Here is a 17,254-nt window from a genome sequence, read left to right as displayed (position 1 = left end):
AATTTATCACTTTAGGACTACCATTATTCGTTCTAAAGTCTTTAGCAACTGTAGCAACCAACCATGATCGATTCCCAAACATGTGAAGAACAATTATGTCCAGACTCCATTGTACAACTTGAAACAGAAAACTAACAGCACCAAAATGTTAGAAATCACGTTTGAAACAAACTGTTTGAAGAGACCTCCGCCAGAAAGTGTCGCACGAGCCCTCATGCACAGTTACTCTGCACGTAGGCTCCACGCGCTGCCATCGGTCACACGCGCCTGACCGTCGGAACCGCCTCCACCTGCACGTCACACCAGTGGTCTCCATTTCACTAAACTCCTTCTGGATTGGTCGGAAGTCATGAAAACAGAGGTTGATTTTTGACAGTTTTTTGGACCCTTTTTGGATCTAATTTCTACTTCGTCTCTGTCGATTTCCTGGACTTTTTTGGTATATTTTGCAAGCCAAGCTTTGATACCAAATGTTGCAGAAACTCGCTCTAAAGATCTTCAAATTGGTGTTTTTGGGTTCAGTCCAACGTACCTTTATCTAGCAAACAACCAAACCAACCGGCTCCCATCCACAACCAATATATTCACCTCGGCTACTATTCAATCTTGCCCACGAAGGATGAAAAACGGTGATGATTTGTAATCACAAAGGCAAGGAGAACAACACCACAAAGGAAGGCAAGAAGAGACCACCAAAACACAAAGTTTAATCACCAGTTTTTGGACACTACAAAGAGTCGTTTTTTCTCTCCTCAAGGGGTAGCCGAGTTCTCCTTAATTCACACACAAATCACACAAGAAAATTGCTAAGTTTATAACCTTATAAACAGGCTAGGGTTAGGATTTAAGTTGGACGTATAAGAGATTTAAACGGGCCAAGATTCAAGTCATCTAAGAGGGAATACAATTGAACTGGGTAGAGCTCATGGACTTGGTGGTTGGATTTATTTCATTCATTGGCCTAGGCCTATGAAATATATAATCCCACGTTAACATCTTCGTCCGGATTTATTGGGTATCAAAAAACCCAACACAAACATTATAGAAGTTTAAGAATTTCATGTAATAATGAAAGACACTTATCTAGTTAAATGAAAAAATGGCAACAAAATGAACATAGCAAATATGGGGATATTAGATGAATGGAATGTCATATTATAATGAATAAAATTGAAAATGAAGCTATATCAGAACAAGTGGTTGTGCACCAATTAGGAATAAATTAAGAGGACAATTTAAATTGGTGAGACATTTCTTGCATAGACTTCAATTTGTTCTTGGTTGAACAAATTAGTAAGGTAGAGACAGGTTGACATCAATATGGCAAGATGTGTTGACAAAATGTCTACGACGTGAAATGAGAGTTTTAAGATGGAGGTTTGGTATGCTAAACGGGATAAGAAATGAGAACATATGCTTAGCAACTAAAGGGGGTACTGATGAAGCTTAAATTCAGGTGGTTGAAACATATTTTTCATAGACAATGTTCATGAGGGTGACACAATCTCACAAGATAAGGATTAGAATAGGGAGGGGATAGACCAAAACTATCATGACCTGTTGTTGTGGTTTCTAAGGATATACTTGCTTTGAGTTTTCATGTAGACCTAGCAATGATCGAATGGAGTTACATAAACAGAGTTCTGTAGCTGACTCCAAAGTTATTGGGAACATTTTGGAAATGAGGTAGTCCTATATTGAACAAAATGGTAAAAAATAATTCATGCAGAATACCCCAAATGTTTGAGTGTTTGATGTTATCATATTTTTTCACATTCAATATTTTTGAAGTTGGGTTGATTCTGCTTGCTCCTAAGAATACCGATTTTTTTTTTTTTTTTTCCGTGTGAGAGATTAGGAACATTCTTTAGGCATGTACTTATTGAATAGCCCTTTCATGCTGAACAGTTTAGGATGATTACTTCATCTTGGCCTTAGAACTTGGTTATGGGCACAATTCATTTTTCAGCTTGGCGCTTATTTACCTCATTTTCTTCCAGTTGTGTTAGCCCGATTCTTCAATTGCTATTGCATTTCATAAGGAGTTTTAAGATGTTAAATACTGCGGGCTTTGTGGGAATTTTATGGCTTCCTGTACCATTAGTTCATTCTAGTTTTTTAAATAATTCTGATGTTGACTAAATGCTACCTTCACTATAAAAAGTTATTATGTGCATTTGCTCTTCTTGTAAGATCCTGATCATGCATTTGTTCATGTCTGTTAAGGCATGATATGAATACAACTCCTTAGAAACTTTTGCATTTTGTAGAATGCAACAATGTGGAATCTCGCTATCCTCCACTAGACGTTCTTGGGTCAGAGCTCATGCCACTGAATTGTCAGGTAATTCAAATTGAGGGACACTCCCCTTTTTTTTTATTATTATTTTTTAAGCATGTGACATTCTTGCTTTCTTGTCTTTTCTTTTTCAATGTGAACCACCTCGATAATTTCCACACTTCTTCTCCTCTCTTAGCAGGATTGCCAGGCTTCTTCCATTGTGGAAGGATCAACTTCTAGCATTGGTACAATTTCAATTAGAACAACTGGAAATGGAAATGGTAGTAACTTGGATAATGCTCAGTCTGCTGTGACACCAAAAGCTGCTTCATTCAGTTCCAGTCAACTTTTAGCTCAGAGGAAACTATTTTCTGAATCTCAAATAGGTCATACCAATTTCCAAAGGCTTCTGGAACCAAGCTCTTCTCAGAAACCTGGAATAGTTCCTTACAGAGTTGTTCTTGGGTTTGTGAAAGAAATGGTAATCATTCCTGGTTGTGCTTTCACATGTGTGGTGAATTTTTTTTGTTAGAAAATAGACTTGTTAATTTTCTGTTTGCTAAATTCACTGAACTTTGATTATTATTATAAAAATTCATTAGTGAGCCAAATTCTAGAACATTTCTCTTTGTTATTATTCTATTGTTCTCTAATTACTAAGTTTATAGCTTTTGAGTGAATGGAAATTTATAGTTGGGCTTCTATGCAGATAGATGATAATTTAAATTCAGAAAATTATCATTTAAGCTTCGCTTCCGATAACAAGATATGTTAATTATCGTAATGTACCACTTGATCATCACACGTGTGTTCATACATGCACAAATGTCTCCATCTACTATGTGGTTGGCTACTTTTCTTCTGGGATTAAATTTAGTTCTTGGAACCAGAAAATATTTAGATTTTTGAAGGGTTTTCTCGTGCTTCAATGCTGATTGCTTAGTACTTCTGGTCTATTGACAATTCTTGTGCTTGTTTAAGGTTTTAGTACTGGAAATTAACTTTTTCAGAAAAAAAAGGTACTTGAAAAAATTAACTTTGTCTTGTAGGAAGTACTTTTCATTAGGTAAAGAAAATCATTTTCTGTTAATTAAGAATAAATTTGGGGGAAAGTACTAAAAGAGCCCATCAAAAAACATTCTAATCCAAAAAATTCATAGAATTTCATGAACAATATGAAAACCAAGATTGTCATTTTTTATAATTCCAAACCCTTTAGCCGAAGAGAATCAGAAAAAAATGACACCTCCAGTTCAATCTACTCAGGAGTACCTGCTATAGCCTTGCTGGCCCAAAAAGGCCTTGAGTCAAATTGTCATACAATGAGGAGAGAAGGGTATACAAGAATTCAGTATATATCAAGAGTAATTTTATATCACGAAATTACTTTAACTCAGCCAAGTGATCTGGGCATGGCAATATTGGCATAATGGAACTTTTGGATCTATACAAAATCTTTTGGTTTTCTGTATAGGACAATTTTTTTAAGGATTTATTAGTGTTACCCACCTATTACTTGATTTCATGATTAGAATTATATATATGACAAACCACTTAATTATAATATTGAACCAAGCTCATTCCTCAAAGTTTATATAAATTTGGTTTGTTGAGAATTTTTTGTATAGATGTGAGAAACTAGTCTAGAAGGGACATAACACTAATTTATCTAGTAAATGCATGACAGCATGAAATGTTGGTTAAACTTTAAGAAATAATTTTTACTGGTTTCTTGGTCCGAGGTGAAATGAACAAATTCTTTTATCACGTTCAAGAATGCAGTGAGAAGGACCTACATTTAAGGCAATATTATGTTTTGCTTAAGGTTGTTTACTGGCTAATGTTCTCTTTGACCGGCCCGTATGTATAGTTGTTCCAGTTGGTTGAGGTACGCTGTCTTGGTTGATTATTGAGAAGAGATGGATTAGCATTATGTTGAAGTCCATAGGAAATTGACAATTGTCAGATGCTAATAGCTGTGCCATGGATTATCTCAATTAATTATCCACATTGAATGCTAATGTTGTTCCAACATTCAATGGCTTAGTCCTCTTTTGTTTTACTTGGATAAATTCAACACTAGGGTCAACTAAAATTTATATAAGATAAAATGTGTTTCTTCTTTCTTGGGCCTTTTCAGTTCTTTTCTTTTATTATTACGAAGTAAAAGATTGTATTTTGTCCATAAATTTAGCTCTTGAAGACACGGAAGCGGCTGGAACTTCTTCTTGAGGATCTTCCTTGTGAATATGATCCTTGGGAATATTTTGAAACCTCAGATCAACTTCTTGAACCACTGCTGCTGTGCTATGACTCACTGGTAACTCTCACCATCTAATTGCTTTTTATCTCCTTGCCCAGTCTCTCCCTGAAAAAGAAGAAAAGGTTAATAAAATAAATGAGTTAGATTTTAACCAATTTATATTACTTTTTGGTATGTGATATTTTGTCTGGAATTGTATTTTTGCAGCAATCTTGTGGGTCTGGAATCCTTGCTGATGGTCGGTTAGGAGATCTAATAAGGCGTGTTACTACTTTTGGGATGGTGTTAATGAAGCTTGATCTTCGTCAGGTAGTTGGCCTAGATGTTTAACATTATGGGCATGTTTGGTAAACAATATTAGGCAATTGTAGACTACAATAAACAAGGTTTCAACTTATATATTTCTTAATTTTTTATGGACTCCCTAGTTCATTTTACCAAGCACGCACCATATGTCCTAATAGTTTTCTTTTTCTGTACTTTTTTATTTTTTAATCTATGAGGTAGTTCTCCGTATCAGAGGATGTCCTTATGATGTTTCTATGCTATACGTGCTAACAACTCTCCACGATTTACAGGAATCTGTCAGACATTCAGAAACACTTGATGCAATTACCAGGTATCTAGATATGGGTACCTACAGTGAGTGGGATGAAGATAAAAAACTTGAATTTCTGACAAGAGAGCTGAAAGGGAAGAGGCCTCTAGTCCCCTCAACTATAGAGGTAATTATCCTACTGAAAGTTGTTTGTGAGGATTTTATCTGCAAATCATATATAAAATTGCTGCCATTTTCTACACGAATCTCGACCAAAAAGGGTGTCCAATGATAACAAGTGCATGGATGGTTGAGTGATGTTTCTACATCCCAAACTCACCGAAGGCATGTAAACCCTGCTTGCATAAATATCTATTGTTATCCTTCTTTCTCACTTGTAAAGTGGAAGCTGTAACTGCATATACCTTGAATACATGGCCTTCAGTATTTGGCCACTGGACTTTTTCTATAGGGCAGGGACTTTACACATATTACACTTGAGACACCTGTGAACAAGATTTTAAATACTTGCGAGAGTGAAGTGATAACCAATTTTCAAGTAAAAAGATTGTACTCAACCATGGAATAAATATCAATTTCTGCATTTCTCTGTTTGTTTTACTTTGCTCAAATGAAGAGAAAACTTGATGTCAATAAGATTGACGGAGATTATTTACCATAATTATACTCTAATCATATATGTATAATTCTATTACCACGTCTGTATGATTCTCTTACCATAATTTTGTATAGCTTTTTTCCTATATAATGAAAGCAATCCCGAACAGGAAGATCATTTAGCCAAAACTTTCACATGGTATCTGAGCTTACCTCTAGAATCCATTGTTGAATCTTTGATTTTCAGTTTTCTTCTGCCTACGGTGTAATTGGAGTTTGATCGATCCTTCCTATGTGTGCAATTGGTGTGATATAGCGTCTTTCAGTCGTATCCGACTTCGAGATTACTATGTGAACTGTTCTTGGTGGCCAAAGTTCTGTCTCAGAACTTCTGGCATCTGTGGGTGTTCGACACAATTTTCGGCATCTCTGTGGTGTTCGACGCGAGTTGTTTCGACGTACCTCTCTGCGTGGGCTTCTGTTTAGATTGTGACTGGATCAATTTGTATTGGGCCTCGGTTATTTGGTGTGGGTTGGGGGTTTTAAATATTAAATTGGGTCAATCATATTGTGGGCTTTGATTATTTGGTTTGGATTATCCACTCGTATGGTTTGATTATTCAATTGGGCCAATAATTTGTTGGATTTGATTATTTCTTAGGTTACCAACTTGTGGGCTAGTATTTGGTGTGGGTTAATTTTACTTTTGCTTAATTGGTTGATCTTTGTGATACAACATCATGCCAGTTGAAGCATTTTGTGTTAAATTTACGAGGAAGAATTATTTGACCTGGGAGTTTCAATTCAAGATGTTTTTGAAAGGAAATGAGTTTTGGGGTTATATTGATGGGTCTTTTAAAGCACCTGAAGATGCTAAAGATCTCAGTGCTTGGGAAATGAAGGATGCTCGTATTATTTCCTGGATTTTGGGGTTTATGTAGTCGCACATGGTGAATAATTTAAGCGAGTGAAGGAACCCGAGGGCATAGAACGGTATAAGAATAACCAAGGACTCTCTTACGCTCTTTCACTACTGCTAAGGAAATGTGGGAGTATTTAAAGTGCATTTATTATCAAGATAATAATGCTCGAAGATTTCAGCTGGAGTTAAAGATTGCCAACTATAGTCAGGGTAATCTCACTATTAAGCAATATTATTCTGGTTTTTTTAAACTTGTGGAGTGAGTACTCTGGCATGGTTCATGTCAAGGTTCTTGCAATAGCCTTATCAACACTACAAGATGTTCAAGAAGTTAGTAAGCAAGATCAGTTCCTAATGAAACTGCGACCCGAATTTGAAGTGGCTCTTGGTAATCGCCTAGAACATGGAATAGATTATGAGGAGACTTGCTCCTGTTGCCAAAATGACAACGGTTCGTACCGTTCTTGCTATAGCTACCTCCAACGGTTGGTCTTTGCGACAGATGGATGTCAAAAATGCTTTCTTGCACGGTGATCTTCAGGAAGAGATTTATATGTCACCTCCAGCAGGTCTCCTCCAAACCCTTTCTCGATATTTGTAAACTAAAGCGTTCACTTTATGGCTTGAAATAGGTCCCTCGTGCTCGGTTTGACGAGTTTCGTTCTACTCTTTTGGGGTTCTCATTTACTCAGAGCCAACATGACTCTTCGCTCTTTATCTCTGTTAGCAAGGCAGGTATTGTGCTTCTTCTTGTCTATGTGGATGATATAGTTATTATCGGGAACGACTCAGGATTAATATCTCACCTTCAAAACCGACTTATGGAATCGTTTCATATGAAGGATTTGGGACCTTTGCAATATTTCTTAGGTCTTGAGGTGCTTTCAACTCCAATCGGGTCTTACCTACATCAGCATAAGTATATAGAGGAGTTGATTACATTAATTGGATTTCGAAATGGTCAATCTGTTGACACTCCTTTGAAGGTAAATGTGAAGTATCACAAGGAAGAGGGTGATCGTCTTTCTGATCCCTCTTTATATCGTCAGTTAGTGGGCAGTTTAAATTATCTTATTACTACGCGATCTGATATTTCTTTTGCGGTCTAGCAAGTCTGTCAATTCATGCATCCCTACGACATCTTCACTTAGCCACGGTTCATCGTATTATTAGATATTTGATTGGTACACCTTACAGGAGTCTTTTCTTTTCATCTAACTCCTCTCTGAAGTTAACGGGTTATAGTGATGCCGATTAGGCTGGATGTATGGACACTTGTCGCTCAATTATGGGTTGGTGTATGTTTTTTGGACGTGCGCTTATTTCATGGCGAAGTAAGAAGCAAGATCACATTTCTAAATCTTCCACCGAATCTGAGTATCGGACTATGTCATCTGCTTGCTCTGAGATTGTCTAATTTTGAGGTCTTCTAGCGGAACTTGGTTATCCTCAGCTTGAACCTACTTCACTTCATGCCTACAATACTAGTGCCGTTCAAATTACTGCTAATCCTGTGTCTTATGAACCGACTAAGCACATTAAGGTGGATTGTCATTCCATAGGAAAGGCTTATAATGATCGAATTATTTCTCTTCCACGTGTCACTACTGATATTCAGATTGCTGATATGATTACTAAGGCGATGACAAGACAACGACGTCAATTTCTAGTTAACAAATTGATGCTTCTTGATCAACCAGCATCAATTTGATGGGGGATGTCAATAAGATCAACAGAGATTATTTACCATAATTATACGTAATCATATATGTATAATTCTCTTACCATGTCTGTATGATTCTCTTACCATAATTTTGTATAGCTTTATTAATGAAATCATCCCGAATGGGAAGATCATCCAGCCAAAACTTTCACACTTGATACCAAATACTTTTATCAACAGACCTATACAGTTAAATACTTGCATGTGCTTATGTCTTAGGAAACTTGTTGCTTTTACTAATTTTATTTTATTTTTCCCTGTTATTTTTGGTCAAACTCTGCATAAATGGTGTCACAAAATTGTTTCCTTACATATTTTTCATTTTTTTTTCCTATCCTAAGGTTTGCCCTATATAATGAAATCATCCCGAATGGGAAGATCATCCAGCCAAAACTTTCACACTTGATACCAATTACTTTTATCAACAGACCTATACAGTTAAATACTTGCATGTGCTTATGTCTTAGGAAACTTGTTGCTTTTACTAATTTTATTTTATTTTTCCCTGTTATTTTTTGGTCAAACTCTGCATAAATGGTGTCACAAAATTGTTTCCTTACATATTTTTCATTTTTTTTTCCTATCCTAAGGTTTGCCCTGACGTGAAAGAAGTATTAGACACGTTCAAAGTAGCGGCAGAGTTGGGAAGCGATTCACTTGGAGCATATGTGATTTCTATGGCCTCCAATGTATGAGTTGTAGTTTGTAATAATCCACATGCTCTTATTTCATGTTGTGCTTTAAAATCTCTCAACAAAGTAATCTATTTTTCTCCTCCTTTTTCTAGTTCTTTGTATCAACTACTATGTTTGTCTGTATCAATTGGCAGGCTAGTGATGTGCTTGCTGTCGAGCTCTTGCAGAAGGATGCTCATCTTGCTGTTGCTGGAGAACTTGGCAAAGCATGTCCTGGTGGAATGTAAGACTGTTCTATATATTTTCTGTTGGAAATCAACTGAAGTTTGGAGTTTAAGCATGACAAATTGTCATCGAAATGCGTGAACTATATCGGACTTATGAAAATAAATTATTTTTGCTTGATTAAAGGGATGGATATATGTTCCTAGTAACAATTTAAAAAAATTTGCATCCAAATTCTATTGCCTATTGGTAAAAGAGAAGAAAGCTGCTGTAACTTTTCCTTAAGTGCTATAGTTGAACTTCAGCTCAACCGTTTAGCTAAGTGCAAACCTGCCTGGGTTCATATAGATATCTCACAATAACTTCAAATTGAAGACAGAATGAAACAATTTGTATGCTGGAAGTATGCCTGATCATCTTCAAGGCTAACAACATATTTCATTCCATCTTGGGGTTTTTGATGCATAGCGAGTTAAAGAAAATTTTATTCACACCATAATTCAAGTGATTGGTTGTGAAATTGGATGAATAAATTTCCTTCATATATGTAATCTGCTGAAAGCCAGATGCAGTGAGTTTGTTGCTTCAATATTTGCTCAAGCACTATCATGAGGTGTAATGCAGAACTGCGAAGTTTATGGCAAACAGAAATTAGTAGTGCAAACTTACGATTAGGAAATATTGCATATTTTCAATCTCTGTTGTTCTAGTGTTTGTACAATGAAACTCTCACCAAAGAAATGTGCTTGCCTTGGAATAGGCTACGAGTAGTTCCTCTGTTTGAAACTGTGAAGGACTTAAGAGAAGCTGGATCAGTGATCAGAAAACTACTATCAACTGATTGGTACCGCGACCATATCATCAAGAACCATAATGGGCAGCAGGAGGTACTTGCCCTTAAATTTATCCTGATATTTCATACTATTTATCTTCATTCCAAATTTATGCTGTAGTTGTGTGTACAGGTGATGGTTGGATATTCTGACTCAGGAAAAGATGCTGGCCGCTTTACTGCTGCATGGGAACTTTACAAAGCTCAAGAAGATGTTGTAGCTGCATGCAATGAATACGGTATAAAGGTTACTCTGTTCCATGGGCGCGGAGGGAGTATTGGACGTGGTGGTGGTCCCACATACCTTGCTATTCAATCCCAACCACCTGGTTCTGTTATGGTTAGTTTTCAGTTTGTACCTTCCATGAGAAGTCCTATTAATCTTCTCACTGGATGCGCTGAATTCACATTCATTGGACATCATTGCATAAGTGGTATACTTTTAATGCATCTTACCTGAAAACCTGCACTCTATGTTTCTCCTGTCCTACAGTTCATTATGCTAAGATTTTCTGCACATGATTGTCAATGGACGCAATATGCGTAAGAACAGGTGAAACAGTGGCTAACCATGCTCTCATAGGAAAGTGAATATACATCTAATAGGGTCTGCAAGGTCATATACCCATGAATAAAGTGAGGCCAGATGAATTATGGTCTGATCTTTGCTATGCTACGAGTTTGTGCCAGCAGTATCGTGGGAAACTATAGTTGAACTGAACGGGAGAGTAATATGAAATAGTGACATATGTTATCATTTCCGTTGATACCCTTCTTCTATTCCATTCACAGGAAAAACCTCGTGTGGCTTTTTCCACTTTTTTTCTTGTCTCTGTTAATGTGATAGAATATTTGTTATACGGAATGGGAGATCACCAAGGCAATTTCCGGGCTCAGTAAACACCCAATCAATCAACACCACTATGACGAACCGACCCAAAACTTTCAAAGAATCTCTACTTTGGTTGCTTTAGGTTTGCCAACAAAGAACATAGTATGGTAGTGTGTCTAGCGGCCACACAGGCAGCCACGAAGGCTGAGAACGGAGGAGAAAAATGAAAGGCTCGAAATCACGGAGAAGGCAGCCGTTGTTCTCTATCAAAGGAAGAGCATATAACACACTAACACAAGGTAAAAGCACCGGAGAAGCAGCATATATACTTAACCATTAGAGTAAAAAGGTCATTAGGGAATAATAATGGACCAATCCCAATTCATGTAAGTGGGTTAAATATAGCACTAAGTTAGCCATCGCCTAAAAGCCGTCCAAAAGGTTGAGAAGTGGACCATGAACAGTACTAAACGAATTAGGCTACTTTCGATGGCCCAAATAATTTTAGGGTCGAATCATTTCATTAAGGTGTTGACTTTTGGTTCAGTCATTTGGTCGATGCTGATAGAAAATTTTACATCGTAGCCCGGGAGATCGTCTGACAACAATTTGCTTAACAATATTCCATTATTTTGCGAAACATATGATCTTGGATAGCTTAGATTGCATCTCTCTTAAAGCTTGCAATTTTTCTGCTTATTTTTATTCAGTTATTCCTTCATAATGATGAAAGTAATCAATAATCGTGTTTCAATTTATTTCTTATGAATTTCAAGCATTCAATAATGTTGAGCTCACTGTCTTCAGTCTAATGTGGTCTGTGTCTCAATATCATTGGCTGTTTGTTTAAGAATACTAGGATTACTCTCATTATTTCTTATCTCTGTTATTTGGGATAGAATCTTCCACATTTTGAGAAACAAATAGTCCCAGATAGCTTAGATTGCACATTTCTCTTGAAGCTTGCAATTTTATTTTATTTTTCCTGAAAAATATTTTCGTAAAGATGAAAGTTATCTATAATTGTGTTTCCATTTATTTGTAATGAACTTCTAGCATATCCACTAATGGCGAGTGTGAGTCTTCACTCTAGTATGGTCTATGTCTCAATATCATTGGCCGTTTGTTTAAATGGCAGGGTACTTTGCGTTCAACCGAGCAAGGAGAAATGGTGCAGGCCAAGTTTGGACTACCACAAATTGCTGTTCGGCAGCTAGAGATCTACACAACGGCCGTCCTTCTGGCTACCTTACAGCCTCCACAGCACCCAAGGGAAGAAAAATGGCGTAGTCTGATGGAGGAGATTTCAAATGTCAGCTGCAATAATTACCGTAGCACAGTTTACGAAAATCCAGAATTTTATGCATACTTTCATGAGGCTACACCTCAGGCCGAGCTTGCCTTTCTTAACATTGGAAGTCGTCCTACGAGAAGAAAGAGTTCAGCTGGAATTGGACATCTAAGGGCAATTCCTTGGATATTTGCGTGGACCCAAACTAGATTTGTTCTACCCGCTTGGCTTGGAGTAGGAGCAGGCTTGAAGGGTGTTTGTGAAAAAGGGTACACTGAAGATTTACACGAAATGTACAAAGAGTGGCCGTTCTTTCAGTCGACTGTGGATCTCATAGAAATGGTTTTGGGGAAAGCAGACATTCACGTGGCCAAGCATTACGATGAAGTTCTTGTGTCGGAGAACCGACAAAAGCTTGGTGCGGAGCTAAGGACAGAGCTTAAAACAGCAGAAAAGTTTGTATTGTTAGTTACAGGACACGAAAAACTATCAGATAACAATCGGAGTCTTCGCAGATTGATCGAGAGCAGGCTGCCTTATCTGAATCCAATGAACATGTTGCAGGTGGAGATATTGAAGAGATTAAGACATGATAATGAAAATAACAAACTTCGAGATGCTCTTCTTATAACGATAAATGGCATTGCGGCTGGGATGAGGAACACCGGTTGAACGTCAATGAACACGGTTAGGTGGATTTGTAGATATCCGATGCGCATTTATTATGTTATTGCTGAAAGTAATACAGTTTGATTATTAGTTTGGATACCATATGCATATGCTGTAGGATAAAAGCCATGGCGAATCGTAGTAGACTGAAGTGTTGTTTCTGCAATGATGAACCACTTTTGCCATTTTGGTTATCAGTTTCTTATTTCTGTTATTATTTATTCTTCCGTCGCTAGAGTAATTCTCTACGACAAAAAGTTCACAAGAGAGATAGAGAGTGAAAAGCATCCTATTTCTCAAACCCCTCTCCCCACCTCTCTCTCTCTCTCTCTCTCTCTGTCTCTCTCATGATCATACAAATCTTAATGTCAACTTTCAATTATAGGATGAATTAGGGCAAAATCGAAATTATAATTGTAAAAATCCTTAACTATTTGAGATCGATCTGCACGCGCGACGATGATAATTAAGTGTCACAAACACATACTACATAAAATGATTTAGTTCTATGAGAAGGTGAGTTTAAGAATATTGAGTTTGGTATTACCTCATTAGGAACAAACGCGAATATCAACTATGGTAGTGAACTTAATTGGATGGAACATAATTAAAATGACTCAATTATTTGGTTTCGCAAACATCATTTTGGCTCATTATACTTGTCAATGCCACTTCAGTTACGTGTTAATGATGTAATTACTGTCTTTATAATTTTGAAAATGTTTTGATTGTGCTCTTATTATTATCTGGTTCTTGCAGATGATTTAGTTTTATTGAGAATGTAAGTTTCGTTGGTCATGTTTGTCATTTGCACACTTGGACAAAGAGTTAGATGTACGTGATTGTAGCTCCATTGTTGAGGGAGATGTCGCAATCACTTCAGTACTTTTATCAGTCAAGATGGAGGGTAGTTTGAGTGTTGACGAGACAATAGATCAGAGTAATATGATTCAGGTTGATGAGAATAAAACTGATTGCAATATATTGATGATGTTCAAAATTACAGTACCATTGAAAGACATTAAGGACCTGTTCGGTAGTGATTATGATAATTGATTTTTTGACCATTAGAGAGAAATGTGGGCCCCATCTGTGAGCTTTTTTACCAATAGGAAGAAGTGATGTCTATTAAATACTTGACACATGGTATAATCCTATTGTTAGACGGGTCAAGCTTGACAAGTGTTAATCCCAATTGTTCTAGGTCTGTGGCCATCATAAATGTGTTTGAAAGTAGCCAACCTATTTCATATGCCTTCACTATGAAATGTATGCTGAAAAATTGATTGAGAAAATCTACCATAGGGTTGTCAAATCTGTTAGACATATACAGCATCTTTGTACGGAAGATGTCTTGGTTGAAGCAACATTCGTCGAAAATGCCTTATTAGGCAGAGGTTGGTCCTTTGGATATCCACTATAGCGAATTATGTCACCTCGCCTTAGAAGTGATGCTTCAGATGAAGTGTCATCACTCAGAACAAGGTGCCTCAATCATTCGTCTAGTTGCCTAATTGCTTTGGAGAGCTTATGAGGAGCGATGTGACATGGAATGCGAGCTTTGTGTAACTTCTCGCTTTGCCTATGCTTAGATGACCGCGAGTGTTCTGCTTCATAGGATATTAAAAAAATGATATGTTATGCCTCATCCCATATATATAATTTATTTATTAAGCAATATTTTTTATTTTCAACCACACAATTTTCAATAAAATAATATTACACATAAATGGAAAACTTTTCATTCTATTACAATTATCCATTTTAAAAAAAAAAACAAACTATTTCCCTCATTATAAACCCAAATAATGGGGGCCAAACTTTGGGGGGGGGGGGGGGGGGGCGAATTTTGAAATAGTGACTTTTGAAGAATATATCTTTGCAAAAAAGAAAAATTTTTGGTTTAAGTGTAAAATTTTTTATAGAAGAACGTATGATTAAACATGAATTTAAAAAAAAAATATAACTTATATCAAAATGTAATAACACACGTTTTTTATTTGTTAAGAGGATTCAACTAGTGTAGTGCCCTAAAGCAAACCAAGTGTCTCAATTATTGTCCCTTACAAGACTTGTCCAGAAAGTAAATTACTTTCGCTTTCTCTAAAGTAGAAACTAAGACCCTGTTTGCTTCTCATTTTTTTAGGAATAAGAATGAAAAAAATAATCGTTATTGGCCTCACACAAGCTATATAAATTCAAATTTGGTGGTTTGATGTAATGGATAACGATCATATTTTTCATTTTAATGAGAAAATAATGGGAACCAAACAGGGGCTAAAAATATTTTCTGTTATCTTTTATTACTTTTATTTTTATTTTTGTATTTTATAAAATAGGCTCAACATCTATACAAGTTAGGCCCTCCTAAAGTGCTTGTTTGGTATGTATTTTGCTAATTTATTATTTGACCGTTATAGATAAAGTGGGTCTTACGTGTGAAAGAAAAATTCAAAAATAAAGACTGAAATAGTGAAATAACAATCAAAAAATTAATGCTAATTGGATTAAAATCTCTACCAAACATTCTCAAAGTCTTATATTGAAGTAAGGCCTGCAAATTATCATGATTGAAGCTCCATTTTTCGAAGATAATTATTAAAAGAATTATTTTAATAAATTTAATTTATAGACAAAAAATTTATTACTAAATAAAGTAAAAAATATTACTAACTTAAAAGTCCATAGACTAAATAAGAATTTAAATTAATTGTTTAAGATTGATAAAATAATAATTTAATTTATATAACAAAAATTCTATTACTAAATAAAGTAATAAAACAAAATAATCAATATTACTAACTTAAAAGTCCACAGAACAAATAAGAATATAAAATAATTTTTTTAAGATTGATAAAATAATAATTTTAAAAGATTTTTCGAAAAATTAATTACTATAGAATTTTCATCATTAAATAAAATAATAAAGTATTAAAATATTAAAATTGGTTAAAGAAATTCAATCATCAATTAAATAATAATTTAAATTACGAGTGAGTTATAAATATTAAAATATATATTAATAAAGTATTAAAATATTTACGAATGATTTTGTAGTTAGAACCAATAATAATTTTAAAAGATTTTTCGAAAAATTAATTACTATAGAATTTTCATCATTAAATAAAATAATAAAGTATTAAAATATTAAAATTGGTTAAAGAAATTCAATCATCAATTAAATAATAATTTAAATTACGAGTGAGTTATAAATATTAAAATATATATTAATAAAGTATTAAAATATTTACGAATGATTTTGTAGTTAGAACATTATGCGATATCGTTGAAGGGACGTTTCAAAATCGTTCGTAATTTAAAGGGATTCTTCCCCAAAAAAGTGGGCATGATAGCTGTATTGATGTTTGATTTCTGGTTTTTGGTTGGCGGCATTTAGCAGTTTAAGGTGGTGGTGGAAGTTGTAGCCTTGTAGGCATTCATTTGGGTGGGTGGTGGTGGAAGTGGTGACCGACTGACGCTATGGCTGGGAGCATTTGGTTGGGGAAGAATGTTTACTGAGGAAGAATCCCTTTGCTTTACTTTTTTGTTTTGTTTTGTTTTGGATCCCAAAGTTTAATGATAATATATTCGATGAGAATCATGAAGGCCAAGCTAATAATGATCCATTGTATTGGGGCATTTGCTGCAATTTCCAACTTTTTATGATATTACATTTGACGAGAATCATGGAAGGAAAGCTAATAATGATCCATAACATGTTTTTGATTAATATGGATCAATTAGAAAAGAAGATCTTAAACCAATTAAATAATGGAAGGATCATGAAATATATGAAAAAATGTACTCGATGTAAAAAAATATGTATAACTTTTTGCTCGGTTGTCGAATTAGTTTAAGGTATTTTCGTTATTTGTGGTGTTTTAGTTTAATTCAAAATTGCTTTGTAGTTTATTTGGATTTGTTTTTATTAATGGTTTATTTTATGCCTATAAAAGGTTTTTTCATTGTACAATAAATACAATAATTTTTAAGCATTAATCATAAAGTGAAAATTTTCACTTTCTATCTATTTTTTAATTGAATAGAGCTTATCAAATATTTTCAATATTTGTGACGTTCAAACTATTCGAACTTATCAAAAATTCATATTCTTTGTGGCATTCTACAAATTTATAGCAAGGTTTATAGTTTTTGTGCTCACGGGGTCAAGATATTATTTGCTATTGTTTTGGTTCTTTAATTCAATAAATTATTGGGTCGAGCTTTCAAAGCATTGGTTCTTGGCTTCCTTACGTTTGATCTAATTTGTCATGGATTTCTTAGTTTCAATTCTACATGGGACTGATGTGAATCCACGTAGCAATAGTAGCTCCAAAACCTACAAAAGATTGAAACACAACCCAAGAAAGCTAAAATCTCGATTTGAAACTTGATCCAATAATTTATTGAATCAAAGAACCAAAA

General features: G+C 35.2%; 1 protein-coding gene across 3 annotated transcripts in view; it reads left to right on the top strand.

The window, feature by feature from the left end:
* The window catches only part of LOC111398959 (phosphoenolpyruvate carboxylase 4-like), a 25,481-nt gene extending 12,458 nt beyond the window's left edge, over nt 1–13,023 (top strand). For 2 of the 3 annotated variants that reach the window (XM_023026141.1, XM_023026139.1), the window contains exons 11-20: nt 2,271–2,344; nt 2,478–2,762; nt 4,476–4,601; nt 4,752–4,853; nt 5,123–5,269; nt 8,936–9,034; nt 9,175–9,263; nt 9,966–10,092; nt 10,171–10,377; nt 12,008–13,023. In XM_023026141.1, coding sequence (XP_022881909.1) covers nt 2,271–2,344; nt 2,478–2,762; nt 4,476–4,601; nt 4,752–4,853; nt 5,123–5,269; nt 8,936–9,034; nt 9,175–9,263; nt 9,966–10,092; nt 10,171–10,377; nt 12,008–12,832 — 2,081 coding nt within the window. In that variant the 3' untranslated portion in view covers nt 12,833–13,023. The remainder of the gene's footprint in view (nt 1–2,270; nt 2,345–2,477; nt 2,763–4,475; nt 4,602–4,751; nt 4,854–5,122; nt 5,270–8,935; nt 9,035–9,174; nt 9,264–9,965; nt 10,093–10,170; nt 10,378–12,007) is intronic. The other variant, XM_023026140.1, reaches the window with a different exon arrangement.
* The last annotated feature ends 4,231 nt before the right edge of the window (nt 13,024–17,254 follow it).

Source organism: Olea europaea, chromosome 8 (assembly GCF_002742605.1).
Source record: "Olea europaea var. sylvestris chromosome 8, O_europaea_v1, whole genome shotgun sequence".
Taxonomy (NCBI): domain Eukaryota; kingdom Viridiplantae; phylum Streptophyta; class Magnoliopsida; order Lamiales; family Oleaceae; genus Olea; species Olea europaea.
This window is presented reverse-complemented; position numbering and strand designations above follow the sequence as displayed.